Source organism: Taudactylus pleione, unplaced genomic scaffold, assembly GCF_031769625.1.
Source record: "Taudactylus pleione unplaced genomic scaffold, aTauple2 ptg000930l, whole genome shotgun sequence".
Taxonomy (NCBI): Eukaryota; Metazoa; Chordata; class Amphibia; order Anura; family Myobatrachidae; genus Taudactylus; species Taudactylus pleione.
The window spans coordinates 944,596-964,967 of NW_028285331.1; the positions used below are offsets into that span (position 1 = coordinate 944,596).

Genomic DNA, 20,372 nt, shown 5'->3' on the forward strand with positions numbered 1-20,372 from the left:
AGCCCGTGTGATCACCTCTATACAAAGCACATCCGGGGATACGCGCCCGTGCAAATCGCAATATAGGCCGGTATTAATTCTATTAAAAGCGAGTGTTCTGCATTTATATAAGTGGAGATGTCAGCCCAAGCAGAGTCCGTGACACATCCAGGATTCACAAACACCTTATGGTAAGCTCCAAACCCCGGCTTCTCTATAGAGAGAGATAGCAGTAGCAGGTTAAGGGGTCTATGTACTAAGCAGTGTTAGGAGACAGAGTGAGAAGTGATAAGGTACCAGCCAATCAGCTCCCACCTGTCATCTCACAGGCTGTGTTTGAAAAATGACAGGTGGGAGCTGATTGGCTGGCACCTTATCACTTTTCACTCTGTCTCCTAACACTGCTTAGTACATAGACCCCTAAATCACATAGGTGACAGCGATGGCTCCAGAAAACTTCGTACACAGGTAAAGAAAGGAGCCCCCCCCCCCCCCCCCCCCCCCCCCCCAAATAAAAATATCTTACAGCCATTGAGGCAATCCCTTAAACCCCATCACCTTTACACAGTAGAGGCCACAATTTGATTTACAAATATTCATGAGAACGCAGCCTATCAGCCGCTTAGAAATCGTGATGCGATAAGCTTGAATAATGAATCGGACGATGGCGGCTTCCACTATAGAGACTAATTTCGGGGGTTCCAGCTGCTGTCACGGGATAGGTGAAAGGAGGCGATAAGCTTATCCAGGTGGCTCTATCAACCTATCCTAGAGCTTTATCAGTGTACATTCATACATACAAGAGGCGGGACGCGTTGAACCGCAATGCACGCCATTTACAGTTTCTTTATTCCTCCCCTCTCTACAGCGCAAGGGTCACACTTCATCCAGTCAAGAGCCGAATCTACCGCCGTGAACTACGCCTACCAAGTTGCGGCCATTTAGGATCTACAGTAATAGCGATGGAACAAGCACCCCTTCCAGGGCTGTTACGTAGCCAAGCACCCAGCCATACAGGGGGAGCGATGACGTCCGTGGGGAACTAGTCTTCAACTACGCTTCAAACAGTGCAAATGTAATATTGGAAACTTGCGGACTGTTACCAACCACCGATACACGATACCCGATTCTTCATCCTCTCTGGACAGAATCCGGCCAACTATACCCAGTTTCTTTACTTGGGAACGGTACTGTGAGCCCTGGTGTTCCAACTCATGGCAAGTAAGCAAAGTAACAAAATACTGAAATGATTAAGTTCTATGTACAAATACCAGCTGTAACCTCTCCGTAACTAGAAAGGGTGTTTTTATTACAGCAGTGTAACGGAGCAACGGGGGGACCACGACTGGTAGGACTTCCCTGGACTTGTGTGCTGAAGGCCTCAGGAGGAAGACTGATGTAGGGTCCTCTCTTAGAGGTTTGATCCTCCCCCCTTTACACCATCCAGTACAGCAGCAGAAGACTTTGATGTGGTCTATAAACAATGTATTGGAACCACGAATCAAAAAGGGAAACGGCCAGAGATGGTCCCAGCAGACACCCGACAGGACCTTCCTGGTGCTTTAGGTCTCCTCAGGCTGGCATCTGGGGGTCGGAGTCTCTACTTCTTGGTCTCCAGTGGTGCTTGGAGCAGTGCCGGAGCTTGTTCCATAATGCGTACCAGTAACTTATCAATGTAATTCTCCAGCTCCCGCACGTGGCCTTCCTTCTTGCCCAGCTCGGCTTCGCGCTGCAGCACCATGTGTATCAGCTCGTCGTGAGTGAGGTGGTAGTATTTGGCCGCCAGGTCTGGAGGGCACAGGTCCTGGAGAGGGAACAAAGAGAGACAATGGGCAGTGGTAACTAAAACAAAAAGACTGTTCTGAACTACATTTCCCACAATCCCCTTTAACACCACAGCTCTCTCTCAGCAAATATAATCTGGTGATAGACTAATGCTGGGTACACCCTATGCGATATATAGTTCAATCAGCCAACGAACGACTTGTGTAGGGGTGACCCGGCTGATCGCCCGCGCACTGGCTGCAGGGACCCGCCGACACGGACATCTCAACTGGGCGGGCAAATTTAAATGCTCGCACAGTTGCGATGTCAGTTTACCAATCGGACGCTCAGTTGGTGGATCAGACGGTCGCTAGACATTTCGGCCAGGTGTGTTCCCAGCTTTAGTCTACGTATAAGACGTGCGTGTTCCCAAATATGAAACCCACAGAGTTTACTGGAAGCAACAATACTTCTAATGTGCCAGTCACTTTAGTTCTCATAGTTTCAAGCATTGTGTCTGCTCTGTTTACTGTGTGACATCCTCCCCCCTCCATCTCCAGCCTCCACCATCACATAGAATGCGGACAGCCATGACGTCCTTGGCAGCCATATTTGTTTGCCCTCCAGAGAAGATTGAAAACAAGGTAATGATTTGTAATATAGCAAAGAAAATGAGACACTTGCTTTAAAAAAAAGCTACTTAAAGAGACTATGGGCCGGATTCAGAGGCGCTCGCAAAAAGCGAGCGCTCGCTCTGAATCAGGACAGGCGCTGTTTTTTTTAGTTGCGGCCTCCTGGCCACTCACATAGCTGTGGGTGACCACCCACAGCTTTGCGAGCGGCCAGGATGATGGTCGCGATGGTCAAGACCATCGCGACCATCGGGATCAGGGAATAAATGCATGTTAATAATCACAGACTTGCCGATCGAGACCACTTTTTGGTCAGGTTCGACAAGTCGCAGAAATCAAACATGCTGAATTTCAGTGATCCCTCGAGCCAGCGGCCTATAGAACGGGGAATTTGCGGCAATGAGTCGCAGACGTACGGGCCCCTTCACAATGTATAATTGGATAATGAAAGGCACACAGGCAGGAGCTACCTGCCAGTCGCCAATGCGGTATCCAAACTGTGCACCACAACACGAGACCAGGGCTGAGGTATAGGTTATGGGGGGCACGGTGTGACCTAAACAATGTTTTTATGGGCCAGATCTCCCAGAAGCCTCCAATGTACCAAACAGTAGATGAAATCCCTCCACAATCTGCTGCATTATTTCAGGCCAGGCCAAATTTACTAGATGTTCCCTTAAATAAATAAATATTAACATTTTATTTTCCAAGCAGCAGCAGGTTGTGCCTGGTGCGGATGAGCTGTATTACCGCGTCACGATAACGAATCCGCCATGTGAAGTGCACATCAACAGTGTATTTGGAACTCCGTCCACACTGAGCTACCAGACTACAGCGTCCCCCATCACCGTTCTTCCCCTGCCCGGGCACCACGTACAGGTCCTACCCTGACACCAGGCTTCCGTGTAACTTTTACCTCCTTTACGAAGATCCCCAAGTGGCGCAGAGCGAGCCAGGGCTCATTAAAAGTGTCACGCACCATGGGATCTGCTGATGTAACCAGTGTGACATCACGGAGCAGCTGTGCACTTATTTCTCCCTCTCCCTCCTCTGGGGGAAGAGATAATTAAATTTATCATTACAGCGGTTACTCCAGGGAGACTGTAGGGGAACCCTGACGCGGCAACACATTGAAAGGTCACCTGGGAGACACCAGAACACCAGAGAGATCATTTATGGTGCACAGAGATCTGCCACCGTATGTATGAGCTCCTAGAAACACAGAGAGGTAGATTTAGAAGAGATTACGCTAAAAACACACACACACACACACACACACACACACAGAGAATACATTCCCCTGTAAGCATTCGCCCCGGATAACATCAGATGTAGAATAAGCATGTTGGAGCACATTGTTCAGCAGAATTCTATAACGCACAGGTTCTCAAACTCGGTCCTCAGGAGCCCAAACAGTGCATGTTTTCCAGGTCTCCAAACAGGATCACAAGTGAAATAATTAGCTCCATATGTGGATCCTATAAAATGTGTCAGTGAGTTATGAGTACACCTGTGCACCTGCTGGGTGACCTGGAAAACGTGAACTGTGTGGGGTCCTGAGGACAGAGTTTGAGAAGCACTGATATATCGTATTGGTCAGAGGCAATCTGGAAGGATTGGTATGAATTACCGCCGAACTTGCATTCAAATCCCGACAGTGGCTGTTCCAACATGGGTGCCTAACCCTAACCCTCCCTCTCCCTAGCCTCCCAGGGGGGTGCCTAACCCTAAGTCCCCCCCGGAAGCCCTAAACCTAACCCTCCCCCCCGCGGCTGTCCTTAGCGGCGCCAGGCATCACTTCGATCGGGATGCCGGGCGCCAGTCTCCCGGCGTCAGTAAAATGACCGGCGTCTAGATATAGACGCCGGTCATTTAACCCTCGCCGGGATAAAGCAGTCGGGAAGCCGGCTGTCGGGTGCGCCCCCTACTTCCTGAGTCATCGTGAAAAATGGCACAAAATGGTTTGGTTTTACCATCATTGTATTACTCGGAGGTAGAACTTCAAAGTTGTTTAAATATAAACAATGTTTTGATACCTAATAGATAAAGGGGGGGGGGGGGGAAGAGGGAGAGAGGGAGAGAGGGAGAGGGGGAGAGGGGGAGAGGGGGAGAGGGGGAGAGGGGGAGAGGGGAGAGGGGGAGAGGGGGAGAGGGGGAGAGGGGGAGAGGGGAGAGGGGGAGAGGGGGAGAGGGGGAGAGGGGGAGAGGGGAGGGGGAGGGGGAGGGGGAGGGGGAGGGGGAGGGGGAGGGGGAGGGGGAGGGGGAGGGGGAGGGGGAGGGAGAGGGGGAGGGGGGAGGGGGAGGGGGAGAGAGAGACTTGGCTGGCAGTGCATGACCCAGCGGGGGAGCTGGTAGATATCATTTATAGTAGCTTCATTCAATTTTGCAATAAACAAGCCTATCAGACACTTTGTTATATTCTCCAACTCACACTAGGCATCCTGATTGGCTGCTGTGGTTCAGTGCAAGGTTAGTAAATGAGCCTCAGGGAATAGGAGCCAGGAAACGATATAGGCCCATATTCAATTTGAGCCGAGCCGCGATACTTTTCCGCCTCCCAGACTTTGCCTACATCGTGTGTTTTGTAGGCGAAAAAGTATCACGCGCGTGTCGGCTTTACCCCCGTATTCAATTTCAAAGTACGCGAAAATAGGACCTGGCGAAACTTAAACAAGCGGAAAGTACTGTCAGATTTGGGGAAATCAGACTGACACCCCCCAAAATATGCTCTGACATGGGGGTTCCCTATGGTACCCCCCGATTTGGCTTGCTGAAGGTATTTGGTGTTTTTAAACAAGCTCAATAGCTGCTAAATAGCGCTTTTCTATACGTGGTGCAGAATAGTATTTAGGAGGCTTTTTTTGCAGAAAATAAGTTATTCCAGCAAATTTGGGGTACTTGAAAATGGGGGTCAGCATATTTAAAAGTTGCTAACGTTAAATTGAAATAAAAACGGGAAAAATCCACCTTCCGCAATCACCTGCAATGGAAAAAAACACCTGGGACATACTTGGGGACCCCCCAGAGTCAAGTTCACTAGTTTTTAACTTTGTCCCAACTTTTTTTTTTCTCCCCCCAATTTCAAAGTGATTTTCTTGGGTGTTCTTAAGTCTTTTTTTTTTTTTAATGTTGACACAGTTGACCTTTGGGGGACTGTCTGAAGGCTGCACCGGGGGGTCCCACAACGTTGCACCCCAAAACCCCAATTCTGCACTTTTTTCCGCCTGCGATTCATAGGCGAAACTTTTCCGCCTATTACAATGCACTGACTTTCTACCTAGGCGAAAAGTCTTCCAAATTGAATACGGAGTAGAATCAAAACAGGCGAAAATGACGTCATCGGTGAAAAGTTTCCACCAAAAACGGCTTATCGCCTCAAATTGAATCCGGGCCATAGTGTGCTCGAGGCTGTCATAAGACCGCGTAGGGCCAGAGACGCCAGACAGCGCAGTACTTGTGCTCGCTGTACCCTGCCTGGGTCAACGTTTCTTTGAGTGGTTTTAAACTAAACCCAGTTTCAATAACCCTGAAAAGGATCTCTGAGGTCAGTGGCCCTTGGACAACGCGGATCATCCTGACCTGTTCCCCGCAATATAGAGGAAAGCTGAATAATGACTGGCGGTACGCACCTTCAGCCGCTCCAGATCCTGTTTCTTGGCAGCAGAATGCTGTCCGCCGGTCACCGACTTTAACATCTCCAGACCGCTGTTCAGCGCGGAGGAGAGCGCCGGCCGCTGCGTCTTCTTTTCGTGGACAGGATCCGCACTTATTGGTTTCACCGGGTGGGGGCTGAAAAGGGACAGGAGAGAAAAACAAGCTTAATAAAATCTAAAACATTTTTATAAGAGAGATTGATGTCACGAGGGCGCGCACACACACACACGTACGACTCTACGGAGCCCGATCACTCTTAACGTAAAGTGAATCCAGTATTAATCAGTCATCCTGACACCATCAGCACGGCCAGTCTATCATCTGTTCACACACTGCAGCTAGGAGTACAAATATGCAACCTATGACTATCCAGTCAGTGTGGAACTACAAGTCACAGCATGCTAGTCATCTACAACCTTTTTAAAACCATTAGCGTTCGATAAACACAAGCTCACACACACGTTGCAGACAGAGCGCAGGACGCGCACGTTTTCCTGGCGAAGCCCATAGTCAGAAGAACGTGCCCCAGTACCGGGGCAGTGACGTCTATTTCCTGCAAATCCCGCATTATATTCTGCTCCCAGGAGAAGCCGCTCAGCCGGTTATCTATGACTTTTAGGCCGAAGCACGAAGATCAGGTTATAGGCAGCTGCAGGAGATCCCTACGTGACCTAAAAAACGTTCTGTACATGGATAAAGCAGGTGCAATACGGGGCTAAATAGATCCAAAAATCAAATCACGAGTTTGAAATACCAAAAATGTGAAACGCAAGTTGCCATCAGGAATCAGCCCAAGCAAGAACCTTGCATCAATTATAGCTCATGGCCGACATGACAGGGCCGACAGGGGTTTAGCGGGCAGCTCTGTCCACCGGGCGCTGGAGGGGAGGTGGGGGGAGGGGGCGTTAATTGCAAAGAGCAATTAGTACAATGTGACAAGCAAACCAAGATTAATGAAATGACAAAAAGAGGTGGGGGAGGGACCCCAGGCTTTATCACCATACAAAAGGGGGCTACCCGCATTCTCAGTCCTGGAGGACACCGAGGCTACTGCTGTCCACACTTCTGACTCTCCAGTTGCACATCCATGGATAACGGCAATCTGAGGTGCACTTCATACACAAAAACACTACACATAAAAGACACGACGTCCACCGCGCTCCAATGATTCCGGCACGAGGCGAAACGGAGCAGGATATCCGTAAAAACGTTGTAACGAATAAGAGGGCTGTCATAATGGTAATAAGCTGGAAATTAAGACGTTTCCGTCTTCCCAGCATGCATTTCTGCAGGAGGCTCGGTAAACACCCAAGTAGGCGCTCACCATAAAAAAGGAGCTTGGTGGACAAATAGGCGACTTGTGCACATAAAGAAGAAATACACTTTTTCGAGGCTCACATATGAGCCTGAGCAACGTCCAAGTTTCTTTCACTTTCCATGTAAGTATCCCTGCAGTCTCCTAGGTAACACATCTGCTGTACACACTGCAGACTGGTAGACTGACAGAGCTGGCTGTTACTAGTGCCGTCACGGTAAGCCCAACGAGCAATACGTTAGGTTTCGCATCCTATATGATCACTCCTTTAGAGCGCGAGGGGTGGGCACGTACCGAGGTACTCCGTGCCTGTTCTCTGATCTCCTGCGAGTGTCACAGGCAGTAACACAGAATTCCCCTCACACTTTATTCTTCTTCATCCCCAATTTACCATCCGGCGTGACATGAAATCCTCATTATTACGATTAATCAGTGGCAGCATTAATTGGATGTCTGAATTGGCATCTAAAAGAGATGCAGCAGATCTGCGTCGGCATAGCGGGGAGACACAAGTCCACCGACATGGAGTGAGGTGACGGAGTATCCCATTAATTACAATCAATATTCTGCATTTAGATCAATGACCTACAACACTGTAACCCTGAGCCACCTTACAACAAAGCACGCGGCGTTGATATGTTCTGTATGGCAGGAGAACCAGCAATGACCCTAATGTCAGACTCTATAGCAGGCTTACACCAGACACATACAGAACATGGGTGACCTGTTCCCCGGCAGGCGGGCCAGTGTCCCTCCTGGAGAGGCCATATTGTTGAATGGCAGGAAAAAGGAAGGAGGGTTCTCCGGCCCTGGAGGAGGGGACAGCAACAATCTTGGTTATAACTGATAAAAGGTGTCTGTGACTGACTAGACTGTCCCTTATGTCGGGTACACGCTGGCCGATATACTGTCTGATCAATTGACCCGCCAATACATCTGCTAGCTGTGGGCCGGTGTGTACAGACGATATGTCTGAACTGCGTCGTTCACAGACATAATCGCACTGGCTGTGCTGCACAGCCGATGGACAGATATGTCTGCAGACCGCCCGTACACACACACACACACACAGCGGCAGCCGCAAGAAGTCCCTGCCAGCGGGACCGGTGGCTGCCTGATACATGATGGACGTTCAGGGTGTATGAACGACCATCATCTACAGAAATATCCTATCAGGTGTGTACCCACCTGTACTCCCCTAGCGCTATACAGTGTTCTGGGAGGGTCCCGATAATGGTCTCAGATTCAACCAATATAATGATCGGCCTTTTACTCACACAGTGAGCTGTAACATCAAGTACACTAGCATGACCAAAAGAGAATCACCAAGTATAAAAGCCAATAAATAGCACCTTTTTTATTTATTTATTTATTAATGGCATTAAAATAAAACCCAAAACATACAACTACTGTCCTGGATAAACGTTATTCTCTAGTGCCGTCAATAATTGCTAAAAAAAACTTACTAAAATAACTTAAAATAAGATATAAAAACCTTGTCACATGATAAAATAGGACATAATAATGGACATACCTAAAAATAAAGCATAAAAAAAAGGGTAAAGACCTGACTCACGTTGTGGCGTCCAGTCACTTTCTCAGGCATCTGAACAGTGAAAGTGAATAAATAAAATAAAAATGTACTATTTATTTACATTTATACTTGGTCATTCCTATTTTATAATATAGCTCATTGTGTGAGACTGTCTCGTCACAGACACATTTTATCACGTTATAACCAGGACTGTCGCTATATCCAGCGCCGGAGATTCCGCTTTTTCCTGCTGTTCTATGGGGTAGGATGGAAACAGTAGTCGGGGCATTTTATTGGGGGCCATCCAGACTTTCCCCCATTCCCTGTGTTGTTGAATAGACCTTAATGAAATGGTCCTTAATAGAAATTAGCCAACCAAGCACAGCAGCATTGCAGGAAACACTTTGGATGTGAGAACTTGTTTGTCTGATATAAGGTTTGTCCGCGTCAGCATTGAGAGGAGACTCACATTTTTATACGGCGCAGCCAGAGGGCTCTGTGCGGTTCACCGCCAGTCGGAATCGCCGTTTGCCTCCATGCCAAATGTACATATGCGGGATCCCTATTCATGAAAAAGCAACTAATACAAGACCAATTATTAGGTTTGTCATATTTGCGTTAAAGTTACTTTCTTTGCGCTTCCTCCAAGTATACGGAGAGAAAGAGCTTTCTATTTTAAAACAAAATACCCTATTTGCCCCCACCCCTAAATAAAACAAACTCATAGGGAGGAATGTACTAAAGCTTTTAGATGTACTAAAGAGAGAGAGAGAGGGGGGGGGAGAGAGAGGGGGGGGAGAGAGAGGGAGAGAGGGGGGGGGAGAGAGGGAGAGAGGGGGGGGAGAGAGAGGGAGAGAGGGGGGAGAGAGAGGGAGAGAGGGGGGAGAGAGAGGGAGAGAGGGGGGGAGAGAGAGGGAGAGAGGGGGGGAGAGAGAGGGGGAGAGGGGGGGAGAGAGAGGGGGAGAGGGGGGGGAGAGGGGGGAGGAAAAAAAGGGGGAGAGAGAAAAAGGGGGAGAGAGAGTAAAAGGGGGAGAGAGAGTAAAAGGGGGAGAGAGAGTAAAAGGGGGAGAGAGAGTAAAAGGGGGAGAGAGAGTAGAGAGGTTAAGTACCAACCAATCAGCTCCTGTCATTTTATAGGCGGTGCTTGTAAAATGACAGTTGGAGCAGATTGGTTGGTACTTTTCTCTCTCTACATAGCTTAGTACATCTATGCCACACAGAGTAAACTCCTTAATATAGAAGACTTCTATATTAATAAAAAGGTCACACAGCTGACCAGTATATAATCCACTATTATTTCCTCATTATGGAGCACAAATCACCTCACACAGTCGGAGGCGGCCATGCCTGGGGCTTAACCAACATCAAATGGGATTGCAGCCGATCACCAAGGCACACAGCACCTCATGCCTCAATGACACCTCAGTAAGATCACTACTTTCAGTGAACAGAGGCCGACTCATCAAAGCTTGTTTCAGCAAACAATATGGCTGTTTCCATGGCGTGGGTGACAGGTCAATTTCAACCACCAGGGACCCAGGAGGCATTGGGCCCCAGGATGCAGCTTTTAGCCGATCACATTCCTCAGGTCTAATGAGCTGAATTTCCTGCTGAAGTATAATATGGCAAGTCAGTCAATGAAGGAGACTAGAGCCAGTCTTAGTACATGGCGGCCCTCTAGAGATTGAATATATCTTGTCCACGTTGTACAAGGCTTATGTAGAAAGAATAGTGGAGCGAGTTCCCACTTGTCCATTTACTAAAGTTTGGACTGTGATTAGTTAAAATAAATAAATAAAAAAAAGAGAGAGTCAGGGACAAGATTTAAAGAGAGAATAAAACTTCTTTAAGGATAATTACAGCTCTTCTTCTGGAACAAAAAGGAGGGCACTTGTGTGTCCCAAAGTCCCAATGTTCTGGAAGCATTCCTTTTATCAACACAGGTAAAGCATTTTACAGATATTCAACCACCAGGGGGCAATGTTTTATTTAAGTGTTTCTCTATTTCTTCTCACCTGGGAGTATATTTACTAAAGTGCAGGGATTTTAGAAGTAGAAATGTTGCCCATAGCAACCAATCACATTCTACTTATTTATCTAGTACTTTCCAGAAGATAATGGCTAGAATCGGATTGGTTGCTATGGGTAACATCTCCACTTCTAAAAACCAGCACTTTAGTAAATATAGCCCATGGACTCCAGATTTGCAAAGAAAAGCCACAGAAATAAAAAAAAGTTTTTTTTTTTTTTTTTAAACAGAGATTAAGAAGAATCAACAATTTTATACAGATCTACATGAATTATACCGAGGTTATAGAAGCTTTTTTTCTGCTAAAGGCTGCACTGTTGAGCTTAGTCTAGCCCACAAAGAACACTGGATAACAGCCATAACACCACCCCCAGACTAGTGGTAAATAGACCTACTGTATCGTGTGTCCTCTGCGTAATGAAACACACAAACACAACACACACACGCACACTTAACCACACTCTCCAGGTTGCAGGCCAATCACTTACATTGCTTGTTCCACTCCTGTAACCGATAGCTCACCTGGTTCTTAGTGGCATAAATGGATTGTCAGCTGTCTGTGTCTCCTGAGGCAGAACCGAAGGAATACACGGTGTCCCACCACTGGCCGCGGAGGAGTGGCAGCACGACAGGGTCGCTGTGCAGGTATTTGTTGTAGCGGTGACCCCAGGAGTTGTAGAGAACATGATCGGAGAGGGGAAGTTTGATAGCTTAGGGTTTGGGGCAGCATCGAGGGAAGGAGTGGAGAAGGCCAGGGGTGGGCTTCCATGCAGAAAAGGATCCTTCACATCAGCAGGAAGGAGAGCAGAGGGTGGATCTCCAAGCGCTGCGTGCGCGTGAAGGTCTTTGAAGCTCATGTCTTCCGGCAATGAAGACTCAGACCCTCGACTGTTACTAGAGTGTTCAATAAAGGGGTTTTTGGGACTTAAAGGAGGAGTTCGGTCAACCGATGTAAAAGGATTTCCTGGTGAATGGAAACATTTAATAGGATCTGCGTTAAGCTGGTCAGACTCCGTTCTCCAGAAATCCTCATTCTTGAAGTCTACAATCACGTCTGCAGACCAAGATGACTGCTGGCTCAGCAGAAGACCCGCCTGGCTCTCTTCTCTTAGAGCGGTCATGCTGTACTCAAGTTTATGTTTGGACAACTCATTTGCTGGTGGGCTAGCAGGTTCCACCATCTGACTGGCCGTACCCTCACCTATGTTCTGCTCTGGTTTGGAGCTACACTCCGAGTTTTCAGAATTTTGGCTGCCGACACCTCTGCTCTCCGGCAGAACATCAGGACACGGCCTCACTGACCAGCTCTGCTTGGCGTCGGCTGGATCTACTACTGGGGGAGGTGTCTGCTCCTCTAGGGCAGACCAAAAAAGAAAGTCGGATTGGTCACATTTTTTGGCCAAACTTGCGATTTCAGAACTACTTTCCTTTTGCTTTTTTGACAGCAGAACAGGCTTTCGTAAGTTATCCTGCTTGCTGCGCCCCAATGTTGAGGGTAAGTCAGATGGGCCGTGGTTAATTAAGTGCAATTTATTTGAGGTTTCTTGAAGGCTTGAGAGGTCTGTGTCTATTGAGACGTTGGAAGGGCAAGTCCGGAACTGCTCTGACGCCGTTACTTCATTTACATCTAGCAGGTGTTCCCCATTAGTGGTGCCCAGCTTTGAAACCTCATTATTTCCTTTCCCTAAATTGGTCCACAGGCCCTCGGTGGCGGATTGGGTGTCATCGCTTGAAGAACCTAATACTGGGCTTTGTATCTCAATTACAGGACAAGAGGTCACTGGAGAGACAGTCTGTTTGCTATCCCCTATGTTCTGTGGTTTCATATGCTCCTCTGGGCTCTCTGTTTGTTTCTCAGTGGTTTCCTGATTACTTGTTTGTTTGCAATTATCACTAAAAATCTCCATCCGCTCAAGGGCAGGTGACAATATGAGCCGAGGTGGCTTGGGTGGTGCTGTAGACCCTACATCCTCACTGATGGCCTGCTCCTTAACTCTTTCTTCCACCGAGGTTCTCTCATTAGGGATGACTTCGTGATTAAAAGCATAGAAATTATGTTCCATGTGGGCCTGTTCTTTAAAATTTATGGAGGTCGGAACATGCTCTACAATACCACTACGTTTAAAGAACTCAAGTGCCATTTCATCTATGGGAGACAAGCTAGTAGGGTACTTTCTTTGGGTTGGCGACGCTTGTCCAGATAGCGAGCCACTAATCTTCTCTTCTAAAGAAATCTGATCTTTTACTATACGTGGCGAGACAGCGGCTACCCTGCTCTCGGCTGGGCTTGTCCCCACCGATACATGCGGGGTGGCATTGGATTCAGGCTGGTCAACGTTCACTCTACCATAACTATTAATTGTATCTGTAACGAGTGTCTGATTTCTTGGAGACTCAATGGGTGGAATGAATGCTGGAGCAAAGTTGTGGGAAAGGCTTTTAAGAAAAGGAGAGATTTCATCAGTCTCTCTTCTACTAATACCGGGCATTTCTGGCCAACATGTGCCCAATGCTTGCACATCAGGATTCACCAAATGTAGGTTCCATAGGTTGTCCTCACTATGATGAATGGTAGACTCCGTTTTAACAGACCGTAAAAGATGTTCCTCAGAGTCGCCAACAACAGATTTCACTTTGGTTTCCAGTGGTCTTTGGTGGTTAGAGGCAGGTTGCAATCGGCTTGAAGCAAAAGCGTCAAACTGTTCCTCCAATATTGCGGCCACGGACGGAGGTTCCAATGAAGAGCTGAACGCCAATCCGAAATCCCGGTCTTCGGCAAACGCTTTTGGAAAGCCACTTTCCCCTGGGTTCGAGTGTACTTTCTGATCTTCTGTAAATGAGAAGGCCATTGGACTGTGTTCCTCCACAAGAGAAGAGCCCCATTCAGCAGCTTCTGAGGTACCAATTGACCCAGAGGGGGAACTAGAGAAAAAGTGAGTAGGTGAAGAAGTATTTAGTAACTGGTCAGAGAGGAAGTCCTCAAAGAAAGGGTTGTGCTGTAGTGAGTGGAGAAACGGGTTGTAGGCAGAAAGGCTCCCATGGACACCACTAGAAGCAGCTCTAGGAGGGTTAGTTCTAGGCAATACAGAAGCATCTACTAGAGTGGTAGGTGGGACAGGGAAGCAGAGGGTGAAGCGAGAAGAAGCAGAGGAGCTGGTTTCTACCTGAGGAGACACATCCAGGCTGTGGAGGAAGACAAAACAGTCCTCCATGTTAGTACCAAACAACAACAACAACAACACAGACTATGTTATAAGCATACACGCGTAACCTGCCGGCTGCCGAGTGGCAGTAAGCAGCCTCGGGTGTCTGTAAAGGGGAGTGGGTAGGAAACAGTGACATCAGCAATGTATAGAACACATGGGGTGGCACATCATAAATGCAGGTAGGTGTGTATTTACTAAAGTGCAGGTTTATAGATGTAGAGATGTTGCCCATAGCAACCAGATTCTACTTAACATTTATCCATCGCCTTCTAGAAGATAATAAGCTAAACTCTGATTGGTTGCTATGGGCAACATCACTAATTCTTAAAACCCAGCACTTTAGTAAATGTACCCCACAGACATCCATCAGATTATGGGCCTGAATCATAATGTGTCGCAATATAGCGTACGAACGCAGTTCAACTGCGATAGTATGCTAATCCATAGCGATACCGCCGCAGCACTACATAAGGACGCCCTCTTTATCTACACGCACATCCGTAATGGTTAACAAGACTGCAAAAACAAAATCGGTACAATCGAGTATCATCGGACCCATACACACAGTTAAGACAGGTCAGACCTCACTCCGAAATTGTTAACGGCAAAGCACGCTATGAGTCCTCAGACTGCATATGGCGGCGCAGTGGATAATTTATGCACGCCCACGAAATGGCATTGCAATGCACTGGCACGCCTGCGTTCGCCCGACCTCCCCCCTGTGACTACCCACTAACAGCACTTCCTGTCAATCACTCTGCGATGGGTCTGCGTAGCCTGTGCGAACAGTCACCGATCTCAGTGGCTGGTTCGTGCGCGCACTACGTACGCATTGAAGGAACGCAATAATCGGCCAATGGTGTGCGTATTAGCAACTGCGACCCAAGCTGAATCAGACCCTATGTCAGCTAAATAAAATAAAATGTCCTGTACAGGGAGCATCCAACCTCTCAGCATCAGAGGACAGCTGCTGGGCCAAAATATCTCATATGTTATACGAGCAGAGGCCGCTGTGTAATGACATTATGGTACCGAGCCTCCAGTAATGGTCATGTAAATCACATACGTAGCAGAGGCCGCTGTGTAATGACATTATGGTACCGGGCCTCTAGTAATGGTCATGTAAATCACACACGTAGCAGAGGCCGCTGTGTAATGACATTATGGTACCGGGCCTCCAGGAATGGTCATGTAAATCACACACGTAGCAGAGGCTGCTGTGTAATGACATTACGGTACCGGGCCTCTAGTAATGGTCATGTAAATCACACACGTAGCAGAGGCCGCTGTGTAATGACATAATGGTACCGGGCCTCCAGTAATAGTCATGTAAATCACACACGTAGCAGAGGCCGCTGTGTAATGACATTATGGTACCGAGCCTCCAGTAATAGTCATGTAAATCACACACGTAGCAGAGGCCGCTGTGTAATGACATTATGGTACCGGGCCTCCAGTAATCGTCATGTAAATCACACATATAGCAGAGGCCGCTGTGTAATGACATTATGGTACCGGGCCTCCAGTAATAGTCATGTAAATCACACATGTAGCAGAGGCCGGTGTGTAATGACATTATGGTACCGGGCCTCCAGTAAGTCATGTAAATCACACATATAGCAGAGGCCGCTGTGTAATGACATTATGGTACCGGGCCTCCAGTAATAGTCATGTAAATCACACACGTAGCAGAGGCCGCTGTGTAATGACATTATGGTACCGAGCCTCCAGTAATAGTCATGTAAATCACACACGTAGCAGAGGCCGCTGTGTAATGACATTATGGTACCGGGCCTCCAGTAATGGTCATGTAAATCACACGTTTCCTGTGGAAGTCAGAGGTTTTTGTAGACCCGGACATTTGAGATACGAGACCCATTAGTACCAGGTCATTTTTATTGTAAATGAATACATTACATTTCTAACAATGTCAATGATAGAATGAAACTGTTGTGACTTCTATGTCGGTTTATCTGCGGTGAGACAGAAAGGCCTGTTAATGCCGATTGTAGCACTATACCAAGGCAATGGCACTATAGCATCGGCTAGTAATGTTCTTGCAGACTAATGGAGCGTACACACTAGACGATATGCTCCCTGAGCGACATCGTGTAGTGTCTCCCCGGCAGGCTGTGCTCAATGTCGTTCATGACATTGAGCACAGCCGCTGAACGATATCATTAACGATATCGTTCAGCGCCGGGCTCTCTCCCCCATTCCCTGACATGCAGCAACCTGACGAGATCGTCAGGTTGTGCTGCATGTCAGCCCGATGAACGATGATGACGAACGACCCGCGGGAACGCGCGTCGTCGTTATTGTTCATCTTTTTGGGGTTAAAAATGGACGATAAAGTGGACGACTGAACGATAACGATATCGTTATCGTTCAGTGGTCCACTTTATCGCCCAGTGTGTTCGCACCTTTAGGGCTCAGGAAAAAATTCTTGCTTACATCAGGTCTCCCCGGCAATCCAGGGGACGTGAACAGGGAGACCATTGTTTGGCAAGGGCCACTACCCCATTTTTTTATTTAAGTGGGCTCATAAATATATTCCCATAGTAATATGCACAGGAAGTTTATCAGTACAGGACACCGGGGCTCGGTTACCAACTCGGATTGGTTGCTTTGACTTGCAGTAAATTGTGCACCTAAATGCAGACGCAGTCACTGGCTGACTTGCAACGGACAGATAAAAGCCGACCGCTAATTCTTACTGTGGTCCAGCGCAAACGTTGTGCCTAACAGCGGTGTAAGTAAGTGAGCGCTGCGGACGGTTACAATAAGCAATTACACACAGACCACGTGAAGCATCACCTCCTCCTCGGTGCGTGCGTTACAGGCTGCTGCTTATGTAGCCATAACCCCCCAGTCTTCCACACAAATCTCTCTACCCAAAAACACAACATAAAACTGGAAATAAAGTCACACTTCCTCCCCCACGCACAACGACACAAAGAACCTATTAAGGTTAGTGTCCTATTCAGTGTAATACCTGGTCACCTAGAGGGGAGGGGTCCTCACAGCTAGGTACGAACACATGGAACATATCTAACCAATATGGGAGTAGAGGGGTTCCACGGGGTCAATTTGACTCACCTGTGTTTTACAAACTACACCAACATAATCTACCAAGGCAGAGTGGGATATTGTATAAAGGTCTGAAAAATTAAACGATACGTAATATTATAAACAAACACAACCCTCCATATATCCATCTATCTGGCGTTTCTCTGCCTTTCCAAAATCTCTCCGGTAATTCCGCTAGCTGGGAGAATGCCGGCAGCTGAACAAGACGGGCGGATTACTGGAGACGCAACCGGACAAATGGAAGTACCGGAGCGCAGCAATTGGCGGCACTTACGCCCATTTATATCAGAGCAACGTGGTGACACAGGACGGGTTATGGAGGTAAACGACAGACGATCACCTAGAAAACCGGACGCTGCTCAGAAACCATCAGAACTATCACAAAATGGCAGGTAGCGAGGGAAAGAGGCACTCTGGATGCTACCGGTCTGTAATAACCATAGTGCCCGACGCACCGAGATCAGACAAGCCAGAATATGAACAATAGATTCGTGAACGATAATAGGATCTTGTACAGTAACCAGAGAGCACCAGATAACGCCAGGTACGTTTTTCTTCTCAGCGTTGCTGGCCCCCCACAAAGGTCTTAGCTAAACAGAAGCTCAAGCCACTGTCCGGGACAACACCTATCCTCCTCTCAAGCTGGTGTCATCCAGCGATCAGGTACCAGCATCAATTCCACCAGCAGTGGGGCCGATCCACCAACACATACAGGATGGGGGGGGGAATAATCAGCGAGAGAGGAAATTCTGCTTAGTCTTTAGGACGATTATAATTCCGATCCATATTCTATCATGTTCAATCCTGATTTTTCCTGACATCCTCCCCACTTACAGTGAGAAGTAAAATGTCCATGTGGTAAATTTACCACAATAAAACGTTGCAAATAAAATAAACATAATGCGTGCCACATAAATGAGAGACGTTATCCTGTGAGTAAAGAGGTATAGAGCAGGGGTGGGCGCAATAAGTGGTCCTCCAGCTGTTGTGGAACTACATATCCCAGCAAGCCCTGCCACAGTTTTACTATTAGGGCAAGCTAAAACTGTGGCAGGGCATGTTGGGATTAGTAGTTCCACAACAGCTGAAGGGCTGCCGATTGCCCACCCCTGGTATAGAGGATGGCAAGAAAATTACTTTGCAGGAAAAAACAAAAACACCACTTCTCACATCCACACAGAATAATCTGTAATAATGTACAGACGTTCCTCCATCACATGCACACAGAATAATCTGTAATAATGTACAGACGTTCCTCCATCACATGCACACACAGAATAATCTGTAATAATGTACAGACGTTCCTCCATCACATGCACACAGAATAATCTGTAATAATGTACAGACGTTCCTCCATCACATGCACACACAGAATAATCTGTAATAATGTACAGACGTTCCTCCATCACATGCACACACAGAATAAGCTGTAATAATGTACAGACGTTCCTCCGTCACATGCACACACAGAATAAGCTGTAACAATGTACAGACGTTCCTCCATCACATGCACACACAGAATAATCTGTAATAATGTACAGACGTTCCTCCATCACATGCACACAGAATAATCTGTAATAATGTACAGACGTTCCTCCATCACATGCACACACAGAATAATCTGTAATAATGTACAGACGTTCCTCCATCACATGCACACACAGAATAAGCTGTAATAATGTACAGACGTTCCTCCATCACATGCACACAGAATAATCTGTAATAATGTACAGACGTTCCTCCATCACATGCACACACAGAATAAGCTGTAACAATGTACAGACGTTCCTCCATCACATGCACACACAGAATAATCTGTAATAATGTACAGACGTTCCTCCATCACATGCACACACAGAATAAGCTGTAATAATGTACAGACGTTCCTCCATCACATGCACACACAGAATAAGCTGTAATAATGTACAGACGTTCCTCCATCACATGCACACACAGAATAAGCTGTAATAATGTACAGACGTTCCTCCATCACATGCACACACACAATAAGCTGTAACAATGTACAGACGTTCCATCCCATGCACACACAGAATAAGCTGTAACAATGTACAGACGTTCCATCACATGCACACACAGAATAAGCTGTAATAATGTACAGACGTTCCATCCCATGCACACACAGAATAAGCTGTAATAATATACAGACGTTCCATCCCATGCACACACAGAATAAGCTGTAATAATATACAGACGTTCCATCCCATGCACACACAGAATAAGCTGTAATAATATACAGACGTTCCATCCCATGCACACACAGAATAAGCTGTAATAATGTACAGACGTTCCGTCACATGCACACAGAATAAGCTGTAATGTACAGACGTTCCATCACATGCACACAGAATAAGCTGTAATAATGTACAGACATTCCGTCACATGCACACACAGAATAAGCTGTAATAACGTACAGACGTTCCTCCATCACATGCACACACAGAATAAGCTGTAATAATGTACAGACGTTCCTCCATCACATGCACACACAGAATAAGCTGTAATAATGTACAGACGTTCCTCCATCACATGCACACACAGAATAATCTGTAATAATGTACAGACGTTCCTCCATCACATGCACACACAGAATAAGCTGTAATAATGTACAGACGTTCCTCCATCACATGCACACACACAATAAGCTGTAACAATGTACAGACGTTCCATCCCATGCACACACAGAATAAGCTGTAACAATGTACAGACGTTCCATCACATGCACACACAGAATAAGCTGTAATAATGTACAGACGTTCCTCCATCACATGCACACACAGAATAAGCTGTAATAATGTACAGACGTTCCTCCATCACATGCACACACAGAATAAGCTGTAATAATGTACAGACGTTCCTCCATCACATGCACACACAGAATAAGCTGTAATAATGTACAGACGTTCCTCCATCACATGCACACACAGAATAAGCTGTAATAATGTACAGACGTTCCTCCATCACATGCACACACAGAATAAGCTGTAATAATATACAGACGTTCCATCACATGCACACACAGAATAAGGTGTAATAATGTACAGACGTTCCTCCATCACAAGCACACACAGAATAAGCTGTAATAATGTACAGACGTTCCATCCCATGCACACACAGAATAAGCTGTAATAATGTACAGACGTTCCGTCAC

The 20,372-nt window shown here is 47.0% G+C and overlaps 1 protein-coding gene across 1 annotated transcript in view; it reads right to left on the bottom strand.

The window, feature by feature from the left end:
• Positions 1-490: 490 nt before the first annotated feature.
• RAB11FIP5 (RAB11 family interacting protein 5) overlaps positions 491-20,372 on the bottom strand; it is a 71,238-nt gene continuing 51,356 nt past the window's right edge. Inside the window, exons 5-7 of the mRNA XM_088459740.1 lie at positions 11,430-13,829; positions 6,005-6,164; positions 491-1,783 (exon numbers count right to left, since the gene is read on the bottom strand). Coding sequence (XP_088315866.1) covers positions 1,580-1,783; positions 6,005-6,164; positions 11,430-13,829 — 2,764 coding nt within the window. The 3' untranslated portion in view covers positions 491-1,579. The remainder of the gene's footprint in view (positions 1,784-6,004; positions 6,165-11,429; positions 13,830-20,372) is intronic.